Source organism: Tachysurus vachellii, chromosome 17, assembly GCF_030014155.1.
Source record: "Tachysurus vachellii isolate PV-2020 chromosome 17, HZAU_Pvac_v1, whole genome shotgun sequence".
Lineage (NCBI taxonomy): Eukaryota > Metazoa > Chordata > Actinopteri > Siluriformes > Bagridae > Tachysurus > Tachysurus vachellii.
In genome coordinates, this window is record NC_083476.1 from 19540632 (window position 1) to 19556241 (window position 15610).

At 37.8% G+C, this 15610-nt stretch overlaps 3 protein-coding genes across 6 annotated transcripts in view; 1 reads left to right on the top strand and 2 right to left on the bottom strand.

Moving 5' to 3' along the window:
* Positions 1 to 443: 443 nt before the first annotated feature.
* Positions 444 to 1543, bottom strand: LOC132860420 (olfactory receptor 52N5-like). Its single transcript, XM_060891612.1, has 3 exons — positions 1523 to 1543; positions 1032 to 1415; positions 444 to 902 (listed from the first exon to the last, which is right to left on the bottom strand). The coding sequence occupies exons 2-3, from the start codon at positions 1380 to 1382 to the stop codon at positions 444 to 446; spliced, it is 810 nt and encodes a 269-aa protein (XP_060747595.1). The 5' UTR covers positions 1383 to 1415; positions 1523 to 1543.
* Positions 1544 to 6561: 5018 nt separating this feature from the next.
* Positions 6562 to 7500, bottom strand: LOC132859915 (olfactory receptor 52N2-like). Its single transcript, XM_060890891.1, has one exon. The coding sequence runs from the start codon at positions 7498 to 7500 to the stop codon at positions 6562 to 6564; it is 939 nt and encodes a 312-aa protein (XP_060746874.1).
* A 7711-nt stretch (positions 7501 to 15211) lies between these two features.
* The window catches only part of slco2b1 (solute carrier organic anion transporter family, member 2B1), a 21581-nt gene continuing 21182 nt past the window's right edge, over positions 15212 to 15610 (top strand). For 2 of the 4 annotated variants that reach the window (XM_060890453.1, XM_060890457.1), the window contains exon 1: positions 15212 to 15307. The gene's annotated coding sequence lies outside the window, so the exon portion shown is untranslated. Of the gene's footprint in view, positions 15308 to 15362; positions 15467 to 15610 lie in introns of those variants that run through there. The other 2 variants (XM_060890455.1, XM_060890454.1) reach the window with 2 other exon arrangements.

A 15610-nucleotide genomic window follows, 5' to 3' on the forward strand; every position in this document is an offset into this window, starting at 1 on the left:
ACATCTTTACAGATTGTAGGCCCTGGCTCCTGCTGAAATCTGATTTCCCCCTGATTGGCCCCCGTTCCATCAATCGTTGACGAGAAGAGCAACTGGAGAATTTTTCACAACGATCACAGATGCAATTCTACCCGCAAACAATTGGCAGCACTCGAGCGTTTGAAAAAGGAATGACTGCCGAAATGTATTTGCACCGTACTGAATAAATAATTTTGTGTGCTTGAATGTACCCTGTACTTGGCCCCTGAATGTAACATGTGGCCCCTTAATGGCCCCTGTTACAGAAAAATCCTAGAATCGCCACTGTATACATATATATATATATATGTGTGTGTGTGTGTGATTATTATTAAAATCACTGCATATTATTTAACACTGCATTCGTATTGCACTGAAATTCATATATTTTGTACTTACTACTGTATATTTACGATTTAATGAAATCATCTTGGAATCACTTTCCTCCTCTGGAAAATCAGCTTGAGCCCCTGTCGTATTTCTGTGGTCTGAAGGCCGTATATGACGGGGTTCAGGCTTGTAGGAACAACATGGTATAAGATACTGGCTAGATTCCGAAGTTCCTCGTAAACTGTGAAACGGTGCAAAATAATTACAGTGCAACCACATCCAAGTAAAATGAGATACACAATCAGATGGGTGCTGCATGTTTTTATAGCCTTACGCTTCATTGTGCCGCTTTCATTTTTACAGCAAACGTAGGCAATTTTTATATAAGTAAGACCGATGCATGATACGGACAGAGTCCAAAGCATGACGGAAGAAAGCAAGCCAAAGATCTGATTTAGCAACAAATTCTCACACGACAGTTTAAACAGTGAAGGATTATCACAGTAAGGATTTGAGATTGTTGAAGTACAATGAGAAAGCCTAATAGTGAGGGACAAAAGAATTATGATTAAGATAATAGCAGGTACCCAAGCTATTACAGAAAGCATTCCAACCATCCTGTTAGTCATTATGGTGTGGTATCTTAACGGGTCACATATGGCCACGTACCTGTCGAAAGCCATGATCATTAATATAGTGTGTGAACTTGTACTCGACAAGTGAGCCCCAAAGGCTTGAATTACACAAGCGACATAGCTGATATACCTGTCAGATTCGGTCAGAATGTCTTTGAGTAAACCAGGCAGTACAGAGGAAGCACTGAGTGCATCACACACAGGGAGGTTACAGAAAAGAAGGTACATCGGTTTGTGAAGAGCTTTTTCCATCGCTATCTTCATGATGATGCCAAGGTTAGACACCATAATGAACACATAGATCAAGAGAAGAAGCACGAACACAGGATAAGCCGAGTAACGTGTGACCCGCAGTCCATCGATCTTGAGAATTTCATATCTGTATGATCCGTTTTCCATCGCCGCCTACAAGCCGCCGTTTTCCATCGCCGCCTAGAAAACAAACGGTTTAATGACATTTCATTCTTGATCAGTTTATCAGTTTTACCTTTAGCAATAAAGTTTAGATGATGTGAGATGTTTTCCTGATCGAACCCCACCTTTAAAGAGGAAAAGCTTCTGTTATGTGGCTTTCTTAGTAACGTGCGGTGCCACTGTGATGGTCTGTTTAATTTTTATAACCTGTAATGTTTGTCTGTTTCCTGGTAACTGTCTGACATGCCAAAACAAACAATTTGATAAATACAGTAATAACAAAGTGTCACTTGGGAGTATTATCCCTCTAAGCCCCAAGCCATTTCTGAATCTGTGTTTTTGAAATGTGTGTTATTTGCAGAGTTATTAAGAGATTCCTGTTGAACCTCTTTTTTCAGTCAACCATTACTGTTATTATTATAATTAACAAGCAGTAGCTTGAGAAACTAAAATATCTTATTACATTTTAGTGTAGATTTATTGCACATGATCTACCATACACATAACCTGTATCAAATCGTGACCGTTGAACACGAGGGCCGGGCTGGTGAAAAAGAGGTCCCTGTTTTATTTAAAGTACATAATGTGGGTTCAGAGGGGGGCACGGTGGCTTTGTGGTTAGCACGTTCGCCTCACACCTCCAGGGTCGGGGTTCGATTCCCGCCTCCGCCTTGTGTGTGTGGAGTTTGCATGTTCTCGCCGTGCCTTGGGGGTTTCCTCCAGGTACTCCGGCTTCCTCCCCTGGTCCAAAGACATGCATGGTAGGTTGATTGATCGATTTCTCTGGAAAATTGTCCCTAGTGTGTGAGTGCGTGAGTGAATGAGTGTGTGTGTGTGTGCCCTGCGATGGGTTGGCACTCCGTCCAGGGTGTATCCTGCCTTGATGCCCGATGACGCCTGAGATAGGCACAGGCTCCCCGTGACCCGAGGTAGTTCGGATAAAGCGGTAGAAGATGAATGAATGAATGTGGGTTGAGGTGAAAAGAGACGAGATTTCAGGTGGTGAGCTTTGGAAAGCAGAGCAAAGCATTTGTCAGTTTACTGTCAAATTAACACTTGCTTATCACAGAGTGAGTGCTGAACCCTAGGACACTCCAAGACATGTACATGTTTCTTGGTAGTGGGTGGTGAAGTGGATTACTACATTGTCAATGTAGGAAGCCAAATACTGCCATTGGGGACTCGAGATAATGTCCTTAAGTTTCTGAAATGTGTCTGTAAGGGAAGAATCTTGCCGCTGGCGGTTTTGGCTTGGTATCTAATGGTGAACCAGGTGCAACAGTCCAGGGGTGGCAGAGAACACATATGCATAATGGTCCCCATACTCTGTTAGGTCTTGGTTTTAGACTGGAGTGAGCTCAGCCCCTCACAGGACCGAGGTATGCTCCATGGGATCTGTGGAGGTAATAGCAGGACACCAGATCAAAACATTTCTTTAGCAAATCAATGTGATAAAGTTGGGTGTCTCTGTCAAGGTCGATATCCGAAAAAAGTTGAAGGGGTAAAACCAGGTTGCGGTGTATCCCAGTTGGCTAAGACAAGAGTACATAGGGCAGGATGAGATCATGGTTCCTTTCTTACTCATCTGCCACCTGCCGGAGCATCAGCTTGAACTGATGGAACCGCTCGAGCAGTCTGTTTGTCTTGGAGTGGCAGATGGACGTCCTGAGGTGTTTCGTCTGCAACAGACGATGTCTCCACTGGCTTAGTGGCTCAGGCCAGAATCACAGTGCTCCCAGAATCAAGAAGGATCTAGCTTGGTCTGCATGGGATCATCCATGTTGGGTCCACAGGCAGGGTGGCTCTCTTGGTGCTTATGTCCAAGCGGCGATGGACAGTTTGGTGCTAGCGTGGACCAGCCTAGTTCTCTTGTCTGTCTTCCTTTACATTCTCCAATGTGGCCATGGTACATTCAAAGCTCTCTCTCTTGGTGTGCTGGAGCCTTCCAACAGCTTTGTACTTCGCTGGCAGCAGAACTCACAGGAACCAGTCCATCACGTGCTAATCTGCTCTCCACGGCAGGTGTGCTTAAGTGGTCCTGTCCTTCCTTTGTGCAAACAGATTGTTTAATATACATATGGGCAGCAATGAGGGTTCTGTCGTCACAATACAAACTGCTCACAAAAATAAACGGACCACTTTATACAGTAATCACACTATTAAACCAAGTCAGTTGAACTTCAGGGATATCTATCTGTCCAGTTAGGAAGCATACATGATTGTAGTTTCATCTTTTTTGGTGCAAATGAAAGTGACAACAGATGCACTGGAGATGTAACAGCAAGACAACTCCCCGATAGGGAATTATTTTGCAGGCGGTGGCCATAGACAACTGCTCTCATCTTATACATCCTGAATAATTTGTCTCTAGTTTCATGCTTTGTTAGGTTCTCTGTCATTACTTGTAGAATTTGGCATTACCTTTAAACCAATAAGGTTGCACGTATCCTATTGTCATAAGACAGGAATGTAAGTCAATCTGGATAAGGGTGTCTTCTAAATGCCACATGTAACATCCATATGTGTAATCACAAGAAGGTTTGGTGTGTCTCACAGCACAGTTTTAAAACCATGGAGGAGATAATGGGAGATGGGCTGGTACTTGAGAAGAGCAGGACAGGACCGTAGAAACTCCAAGAACCAAGCAGTAGGACCGGTATCTGATCCTTTTGGCTAGGAGGAACAGGAGATGCACTGCCAGAGCCCTACAAAAAGGGTACTGGTTTAAATGTTTCTTACCAAAATGTCACTCTGTCACTTGATTTGCATTTCTCAGAGAACACCAGAAATGGCAGGTCTGCCGTTCTCTTCACGGATAAGAACATGCTTGCATTGAGCCCATGTGACAAGCATGAAAGAGTCTGGCTGTGGGAAACATTGTGCTGTCTGCAACATTATCTAGCATGTCCAGTTTGGCAGTGTATCACTGATGGTCTTGGGAGAAATATCTTTGGCGGGTCACACAGGTCTCCACATTTTAGCCAGTGGTACCATTAATGCTGTTAGATACTGGGATGAAATCCTCAATGCCATCGTCAGATTTTACGATGGTGCAGTGGGCCCTGGGTTTCTCCTGGTGCATGACAATGCTCAGCTTCATGTTATCAGAGTGTGTAGGCAGTTTCTGGATTACACTGTGCTTATTGAATGGCCTTTGAATGTCCATTGACATCTGAAGTAGCACCACAGACAGTCCAGAAGCTCACAAATGCCCTGATCCAAGTCTTGGAGGAGATTCTCAAGCACAGCATCCACCATCTCATCAGAAGCATGCCCAGACCTTGTCAAGAGTGCATAGAAGCATGTGGAGCTATACACACTACTGAATCACATTTTGAGTTGCTGTGCGAACTCAAAAATTTGGATCAGCCTCTTATTTAATTTTTTTTAGTTTGATATACTCCAGTTTACTATTCATTCATTCATTCATTCATCTTCTACTGCTTATCCGACCTACCTCGGGTCACGGGGAGCCTGTGCCTATCTCAGGCGTAATTGGGCATCAAGGCAGGATACACCCTGGACGGAGTGCCAACCCATCGCAGGGCACACACACTCTCATTCACTCACGCAATCACACACTACGGACAATTTTCCAGAGATGCCAATCAACCTACCATGCATGTCATGTCTTTGGACCGGGGGAGGAAACCGGAGTACCCGGAGGAAACCCCCGAGGCGGAAGCGGGAATCGAACCCCAACCCTGGAGGTGTGAGACGAACGTGCTAACCAATAAGCCACCGTGCCCCCCCTCCATACTCTAGTTTATTATATTTATATATGTTTATTTTGGGGACAAGGTCAGAGGGACTAGATTGAGATAGTTACAGTATATTGATAGAAGGATGTTGGAGAAGAAGGAAGGTCAAAGAGGAGATATATGGATGTGTCGAAAGAGGACATGAAGTTAATTGGTGCGAGAGTAGAGGATGCTGAGGATAATAATAATTATTTAATGATTTATTTTTTAATGAATATAATCCTTAATTTCACATGCATTTCAGTTCTAAGCATATTAATGAATTTTTATTAAAAAAAAATGGTATTAGATTATTGTTTGATGCCTTCTGCATTATTTTAATCAGATTTCCAAAAACACCTTTCCATAAAAAAAATTAAAAGTCAGTAAAAAAGGTAACACATTACACAATAGTCCACTTTGTGAAGAAGAAGAAGAAGACAAAAGCTTTTCATCATAATTAGTCTTATTGTGTTTACTGATCTCTATAGTATTTTTAAAGAAACGTATTTTTATTTACACCAATTTCTTTAACGTTTGCACAGTAAAATATTTGAGAAGAAAATATGTTTACAGACGGTACGTATATCTAGTGAAAATCCGAATACATTTAACAGACAAGGTAATACTTAACTGTGTGACGTGCGGTGAAATTCATATTTGCAAACCCGTGAATTCAATAGAGTCGCTTAGATTCATCATTCAATTCATTCATTTTAAACCATCCAGTTTTAAGAAATGTTTAAGCTTTGATATAGAATGCCAGAGCAAAAAATAAACCGACTGCTGCGGTGCACTAAACTTTTTAAGATTTTTTTTTATCAAACAATCATTGCTTGCTGTCTCTGTGGAGAAAAAGAACAACAGAACAAGCAAAAACCTGTAGGCTCACACCCGCCTGTTCAGTGAGGCAGAGGTAGTGCCTGTCTCACCTTCTGCTTTGTCAGTGCAATTTTATGTCAGATACACAAAACTACATATACATTTTATTATACACATACGTGGAATACATATGCATAGACTATGGAAAGTGAGGAACTATAATAAAAGTGACTAGAAACGTTATATTGGTGACGTACAGAGAGATGGCAACACGCACGTGTCAATTACAATTAATGTCACTCTATCAGAGAAAATAAATATATCTTATATTATAAATGAATATAAATTATAGCTATATAGCTCATGTTGGCAGTGTATAACATTGTATAAATTTATCCGTCCTATATGTTTCTAGTATAACATGCCATTATTGCCATCATGCTTTAGGCATTACTTACATTTTTCTATGCAATCGTATAAATATACAGATATATATATATTTCTGTATATTTATACGTATATAAATTTATATGTATAGGAGTATATATATATATATATATATTCATATATTTCATATACTTCCTATTTATGATTTAATGAAATCATCTTGGAATAACTTTCCTCCTCTGGAAAATCTGCTTGAGCCCCTGTCGTATTTCTGTGGTCTGAAGGCCGTATATGACGGGGTTCAGGCTTGTAGGAACAACATGGTATAAGATACTGGCTAGATTCCGAAGTTCCTCGTGAGATGTGAAACGGTGCAAAATGAGTATGGTAGATCCACATACAAGGAAAATGAGATACACAATCAGATGGGTGCTGCATGTTTTTATAGCCTTATGCTTCATTGTGCTGCTTTGATTTTTAAAGCAAACGTAGGCAATTTTTATATAAGTAAGACCGATGCATGATACGGACATAACCAAAAGTAAGACGGAAGAAAGCAAGCCATAGATCTGATTAGGTAACACATTCTCACATGACAGTTTAAACAGTGAAGGATTATCACAGTAAGGATTCGAGATTGTTGAAGTACAATGAGAAAGCCTAATAGTGAGGGACAAAAGAATTATGATTAAGATAATAGCAGGTACCCAAGCTATTACAGAAAGCATTCCAACCATCCTGTTAGTCATTATGGTGTGGTATCTTAACGGCTCACATATGGCCACGTACCTGTCGAAAGCCATGATCATTAATATAGTGTGTGAACTTGTACTCGACAAGTGAGCCCCAAAGGCTTGAATTACACAAGCGACATAGCTGATATACCTGTCAGATTCGGTCAGAATGTCTTTGAGTAAACCAGGCAGTACAGAGGAAGCACTGAGTGCATCACACACAGGGAGGTTACAGAAAAGAAGGTACATCGGTTTGTGAAGAGCTTTTTCCATCGCTATCTTCATGATGATGCCAAGGTTAGACACCATAATGAACACATAGATCAAGAGAAGAAGAACGAACACAGGATAAGCCGAGTAACGTGTGACCCGCAGTCCTTCGATCTTGAGAATATCATATCTGTATGATCTGTTTTCCATCGCCGCCTACAAGCCTGTAGAAAACAAACAGTTTAATGACTTTTATTGGTTATTGATCCCTTTCACTGTCAGTGTGATAAATAATATAACTTGCACCATGTACATTGAGTTACTTTTATAACTGCATACTTTAAACTTTTTCAGTACTATAGTAAATTATCAAAAGTTAAACAACTTAAACACCACCTTGAAAGAAACGTGCTGTATTCGGTTTTCCGCAGCTCATCAGCTGTACCACTGTGGTGGTCTGTGCAACTTTTTTTATAATCTATAACATCTACTGTTTCCTGGCAACTTCCTGGCATGACAACAGCAACCTGATAACAAATGGTCAGTTGAGAGTTGACGAATATGTCAGATATTATTGGAGGACATCTACCCAGGGTATTATTATGCATACAAAACACTTCAGAAGTAAACCTTCAAACCCTTCATGTGTTTTGAGAGTTGCGTTTGGTGTTTGTGAATATTTTTTTAAGAATCCTCTAAGGCAAGTTCATAAAAATAAAATGCACTGTAGGTAAAATAAATCAGAAAGGGTACACGACGGTCTCGGCCTTCTGATTTTTACTGGAGTGGATGAAGATTTAATATGAATACAAGATTCAAAACTATAGATGAAGATAAGGATTGAAGATGTATTTGTATGGTGTTTACGACAGAGAAAGTAATAATAATAACAATAATAATTGTTATTATTATATAATACATACATAACTAAATTTCTCTAATAAAATATGGTTATTATTATTATAAGACAAAGGACAAAAATATGGATGAATTGATGGATGGATAAATGGATGGATGAATGGATGGATGGATGAATGAATGATGGATGGATGAATGAATGGACGAATAAATGAATGGATGGATGAATGAATGAATGAATGAATGAATGGATGGATGGATGGATGGATGGATGGATGGATGGATGAATGAATGGACGGATGGATGAATGAATGCATGAATGAATGAATGAATGAATGGATGGATGGATGGATGGATGGATGGATGGATGAATGAATGGACGGATGGATGAATGAATGCATGAATGGATGGATGGATGGATGGATGGATGGATGGATGGATGGATGAATGAATGAATGAATGAATGAATGGATGGATGGATGGATGAATGAATGGATGGATCGATGGATGGATGGATAGGTGAATGAATGGATGAATGAATGAATGGATGGATGAATGAATGAATGGATGGATGGATGAATGAATGGATGGATCGATGGATGGATGGATAGGTGAATGAATGGATGAATGAATGAATGGATGGATGAATGGATAAGTGGATTGATAGATAGATGGATGGATGATTCTGTTTTCAATTTGCAAATGAATAAATCTGTGGCAATCTGTGATCTTGACAATACTCATTCATGGTGGCTCACACAGAAGAACATGCTTTCCTCCCGGACACTCAGAAAGCTATATTTCTCCTCTTTTTTAAGTACATGAGCTCTCATGATTGACAAATGTTGCTGTGATTGCCAACCTTCCTTCCTTCCTTCCTTCCTTCCTTCCATCAGTGTTGTAATGTAACGGAGGACAAATACTTCGTTACTGTACTTAAGTAGAAATTTCACGTATCTGTACTTTACTTCGCTATTTAAATTTATGTCAACTTTCACTTTTACTCCACTACATTTCCTAGATAAAATGTCTACTTTTACTCCGTTATATTTCCACTAAACATCTTCGTTACTCGTTACTACAAAATAAAATCAGAAGAAATGTGTGTGACTGCAATAAGGGAGGTTTGGCGAATCACTGCTCCTAGATTGCATTACGCAGCTCCGCACGCTCTATTTCAGCGTAATGTTGCTAAAGGAGGTGGAAGCACAACTGAAACCGCCATGGAAGCCCCTACTGGAGGACCTCTCGTTATCGTAGTTCAGGGATGGCCAACCAGTCAGAGACCAAGAGCCACATTACCGTGTTACCGCAAAGAGCCGCATTATATACATGGGCACACATGAACATCACCTTTTCTTTCCTGCCATTTTGAGAGCGAACTTGACACAAATTGTTTACTCAAATGATTTTGTTCCTACTGGGAATCTTTGAGGTATTTTCATCCCACTCACATGCGCGTTTGACGAAAACACTGTATTAAACTCAAGCGACGCGAACACGCACAATAAAAAGACACAAATACAAACTTCGATATGAACGTAAGAGCCACATGAAACCGGGCATTTGGCCGCCCCTGTCTGAGACGACCACCCCGGCGATAGTGGTGAACAGGGTGAAGAAGATAACGTTATACACCCGTGGCCGTATTTGCAAGAAATGTTTCTGTACATTGGAATGAAAGATTCTTCCTACCGGATGAAGTGTCTCTTATGCCTACCGAAAATCACTGAAATTTTACTTTTTACTTTTACTTCAAATACTTAAGTACATTAAATATCAGAAAATGACTTTTGATACTTAAGTACAGTAAATATCAGATACTTTAAGACTTTTACTTGAGTAATATTCTAAAAGGTAACTTTCACTTCTACCAAAGTCTTTTTCTAGTACGATACTTGTACTTTTACTCAAGTATTGCTTTCTAGTACTTTATACAACACTGCCTTCCATCCATACTTCCTTTCTTCCTTCCTTCCTGTCTTCCTTTATTTCTTTCTTTAGACTTTAAATCTGCTTTTCTTCATCGTTTACTTTTTTTTTTTTTTTTTTTTTTTTTTTTACAATAATCACAATCAGTTCAATGGGCCACATCAAGGAGAGCAGAAATTTCCTTAACTGACTTGTGGATCCAACACAGTGCTGCATACTGTATATAAAGTTCAATTCAATTCAGGTTCATTTTATTTGTATAGCGCTTTTAACAATGGACATTTTCTTAAAGCAGCTTTACAGAACATAGAAATATAGTACAATACGTACAAAAGTTTTATTATTATACAAAGATTAATATTATATGAAAGATCAAGTTTAATAATAGATATATATTTAGATGTGTTTGTATTTATCCCTAATGACCAAGCCTGAGGTGACTGTGGTGAGGAAAAACTCCCTTAGATGGAAGAACAAGAAACCTTGAGAGGAACCAGACTCAAAAGAGAACCTCATCCTCATTTGAGTGACACTGGAGGGTGTGATTATAAACTGAGGGTGTGATTATAAACATCTCAGAGTGTTATTATGAATAATGACCTTTCTACAGTCAGATACAGTCTGTGTATGGAGCTGGTACAAGCTCTAGATGCCTCTTGGTAGAAAAAGAGAAGCAAGTGTAGCTGCTGTACAAAATATTAACCAGCACTAGATAATAATGTGTATTTGATCAGTTCTACTGGAGCACACGGTTATAGGCTGTATTATGTATTATGTATACGCCTGGCTAATGAGAGAGGTCTTTAACCTACATTTAGACTGGGGGAGAAAAGTCACTGAGCTCTTCAACTACCAGGGATTGTCTGTGGATATTACATGTCTATGTACTCGATTTGGGTGTCACTAAAACTCCTAAAGTCAATAGTCTAGAGGGATTTCCACATACTTTTGGGTACATATTGTGCAATACATATATAGCTAAATCTTGTCAATGATTAACTCAGTTTGAGGAAGTGGAGCTTTGAGAATGGTTTGTGCTTTATTGTATCAGTGTAACTGTATGTATTCGGTATGCCTTGTATATGTATATATTGTATATATTACAAATACGTTCTATTACAAATGACATTAATGAATATTCTTAATAGATATAAATGTACTGTATATTTAAACCTACCTTCACTGCAATTGAAATACACTTGTCATAGCTTATTGCATTAAATAATATAAAATAATATATAGTAATAGGGGGGCACGGTGGCTTAGTGGTTAGCACGTTCGCCTCACACCTCCAGGGTCGGGGTTCGATTCCCGCCTCCACCTTGTGTGTGTGGAGTTTGCATGTTCTCCCCGTGCCTCGGGGGTTTCCTCCGGGTACTCCGGTTTCCTCCCCCGGTCCAAAGACATGCATGGTAGGTTGATTGGCATCTCTGGAAAATTGTCCCTAGTGTGTGATTGCGTGCGTGAATGAGTGTGTGTGTGTGTGCCCTGCGATGGGTTGGCACTCCGTCCAGGGTGTATCCTGCCTTGATGCCCGATGACGCCTGAGATAGGCACAGGCTCCCCGTGACCCGAGGTAGTTCGGATAAGCGGTAGAAGATGAATGAATGAATGAATATATAGTAATATGTAACAATACATTACTTTGGTATAAATTGAATCCTATTAATTATAATTTTTTAGCTACATTTAAACGTGTGTCTCTTTTACGAGACAGACAGTACGGAGAATGTTAAAAGGATGATGATTACGATCATCAATATCTATCATGATTACAGAAGATATTCAGGGGTAAAAATCTAAGGTTTCCAAGTAAAAATATCCAGTAAATCATAGACAAAGCTCCTGTCTCAGTCTAAATGCTAAGAATGAACAATTTCATCAAACAACTATTATGTAATCACTTTTTAATATCAATCTCAAAACTTCAATTTAATAAGGTTCAGGTTTTAAAGGCTCATTTCTCTGTAATTAATATGCGTAGTCCAACTTGAGTGGATTTATTACTGCATATGCTTTTTATCAATAAGTACAAAAGCTGTGTTCAGTCACAAGGGTTTGTTAAAGTCTGTTTTCGTGCATCTGAGAATTGTATTGTTTTGTACATTTCTGGCATTGAGCAGACACCCTTATCCATTGTGACTTACATTTTTTTATTTCAATTTATACAACTGAGCAACTGAAGGGTTAAGGGCATTGCTCAGAGACCCAGAGGTGGCAGCTTGGTGGACCTGGGATTTGAACTCACAACCTTCTAATCAGTAGTCCAACACCTTAACCACTGAGCTACCACATCCCCCATCCTCATTTGTAAAAATGAGCAATTGTTTAAACCAATATTGACTTTGATAATCATCTTAGTGACTCAGTGCACCAATGACCAGGGCTTAATTGAGTTAATACCACCAAGGGCAGCTGCTAAGGGACTGAAATTTAGTCCCTTTTTTGCCATTAAGGTCTGGAATAAAGGACACCACAATGGAAAGGTGTTGACAAACTCATACAGTGTTAAAGACCCATATATTTTACAGGGCAGTCTCTACTCACGTCTTACTCACGTCTTATGTCTTTACTTACTCTAGAATATATTTTAAGATGTGATCATTTTTTTTCCGTATAACGCTTTTAACTGTCACAGTGAATATGAATAAAGATAAAAGAATCTCGAGATTTTAGCCCAATTTTGACCCGATATTTCTCTTACTAAGTGTATTATTCAGTTAATGCTTATTTTGAAGTAAGTATTTTATTACTATATACTTTTATACTATTATTTTATAAAATAACTTCCACTTGCACCCACCATTCCCAACCATTAAAAAAAATATTTATCTAAAAAAATGACAAAGTGATGAATAACAACAATATATATATATATATATATATATATATATATATATATATATATATATATATATATATATATATATATATATATATATATATGTGTATGTATATATATATATATATATATATATATATATATATATAGTATATATATATATATATATATATATATATATATATATATATATATATATATATATATATAATGTGTGTGTGTGTGTGTGTGTGTGTGTGAGAGAGAGAGCTCATTAAAACCTAGATTTTATATAATATTTGCTTATTTATTTATTCATCTATGTTTTAATAAGTTTGTGTTACAAAGCTCTAGAAATACTCTCTTGATATTTCATTATCTGCTCCCCTCATTAGCTGAATTATTATATAAACATTCATTATCTTGTGAAGTAGCCCCAGTGGGATTAATTATTATCTCACATATTTTTAATGCTTCATGAAAACACCCTAATTTTAGAGGTCATTAATGACGGTGCTACAGTTACAGCTGCCCTGTAGAGACAGACACACATCTGGTGTGTCAACAGCTCATTAGTGTTCATTAGGGCACAGTGTGGTGGGTAAGTGGGTCCCAATAGTAGTAATGGGATAGAGTTTGATGGCATCAACATCTTTAAAAACCCAGGTCTCAGTGCGAGAACATTTCATCATATCCACTCAGTTCTCCATCATAAAGATTGTGGAAATCTATCTATGTAAAAAAAAATTACAAGTGAACCCAAAAAATAAAATAAAAGTTTTGTTAATTGATTATGGACTTAATTACATATTAGTTCCAATATAAACTCTCCACTAGAGGGCAGTGCCATAAAACAAACTACAATGCAAGCAAGAGGGTTTAATTAGTTCTTAAAATATTCTTAATATATTTAAATAGCTATCAATTCTTTAGCAACCTCGAGTCTATTTATGAGGTTTTTTTTTAATTATATGTGTCTATAATTTATTTAAGGATTTAATTTATACGTTTATAATATTATAATAATTAGTTATAAATATTAAAATAAATATTTGCCTTTTTTGCATTATACAGTACTTCTAAGACAGAATTAGGGAAAGTCATATTTCCTTAGAAGAAAAAAAAAAGAGAAAATTATATGATATGAATTATTTCTTAATTATTAGAAGATTAGCAACAGAATCAAATGTCTTTATGCTATAGACTGGTTCCAACATTTTATTTATTATTTTTTTTTGCTCGTAGAGGCAGAATAAATAATGATGTGCAACCTAATCTTCTTCCAAAACTTGTTCTAAACCACAGGCTTTATAAGTTTATGAGCTTGATATGATCAGCTTGTGTGTGGTCTCCTTTTCCGCTTAATCGTAAATAATCTATTGTGAGTCATGACATGCATCTGAAGGCTCAGTGAACTACAGCATCTTCACCTCAACTTAGAATAAACCATGTGCACTATTTATGACTGCTATGACTGCATACGACTTCTCCAATTGAATCTCCAGCAATCTGATGAGAGGATCGTGATCGTCACGTACAGTGCGGCCTTAAAGTCCAGGATTTTTGTTTCAAATAAAATGCATGATGTGCATGAAGGCATGAAGTATTTATTCATGCAGATCAATATTAAACTTTAGATTTACAAATGAAATATTCATATATTTTATACCGTCCTTTTGCTGAAGCCCATGCGTTATTTTTGATGAACATTAATGATGAATGGAAGATGTATTTAAGCTGTATTTAAGATCATATTTGTAAAATGCAGAAATAGGTAATGCATAAAAATGGAAATTCATGTACTGTGTGTGTGTGTGGTGTGTGTGTGGTGTTTGTGTGTGTGCGTGTGTATTTGTGTGTGTTTGTGTGTGTGTGTGTGTGTGTGTGCATTGTATAAAAAGAATGAAACCATCTCAAAAATACTTGGGATTTCAAGTCTGGGCAGCACACCAAAACCCCTAAAACAACCTAAGACAACCTACTCTGGAGCAGTAACATAATAACAGCAGAGTTTTATGCCTGTATGCAGTCTTCTGCACAATATTGTCAGCAATTTGTAACATTCTTAAATGTTACATTGCAAAGTTATTAAAGTTAAAGTCCTCACCATTCAAGTTCAAATGCTTTTTTTGGCAAATAATTGTTGTTGTTGTTGTTGTTGTTCTGTAACAATCCCTTAAATTCTGATTATCCTGACCACCAAATATGACTTAAAACTAATGCAAAGTTGAAACAGAGATACCAGTACTTGTATATTTATTTTGTATGAACATTAACCACATACTAAACTTTTCTGCAGATAATCTTTGCACAAAGCCCGCCCTTTCAACGAGATCCAGTTTAACTGGAGGAAAACTTCCTTAAAGTGAAAGCAGGACTAACCACATTCAACTCAGCAACACTACAGTAAGTGAGAGCCTTCCTATGAAAAGATAGGACTTGAACTTTATTCTTGTTTGTGTGTAGCCTGCATAGTTGTACTGGAGTACTGCATAGAGTACTGACTTTATTCCACCCTTCAGGTAACCTGACAGATCTAGATTTCAGTGTAGAACAATTAAAAAGGTAATAGTTTCTTTGGGTATTATAGTGATATATGTGATATATATATATAGTAATATATATTAAAACCTCTACATAAAAAATTCTTTAAACAGAGATACTAGTGTAAATGTGTAGAATGGGAGCTGGGTAATGTGGAATTATTAT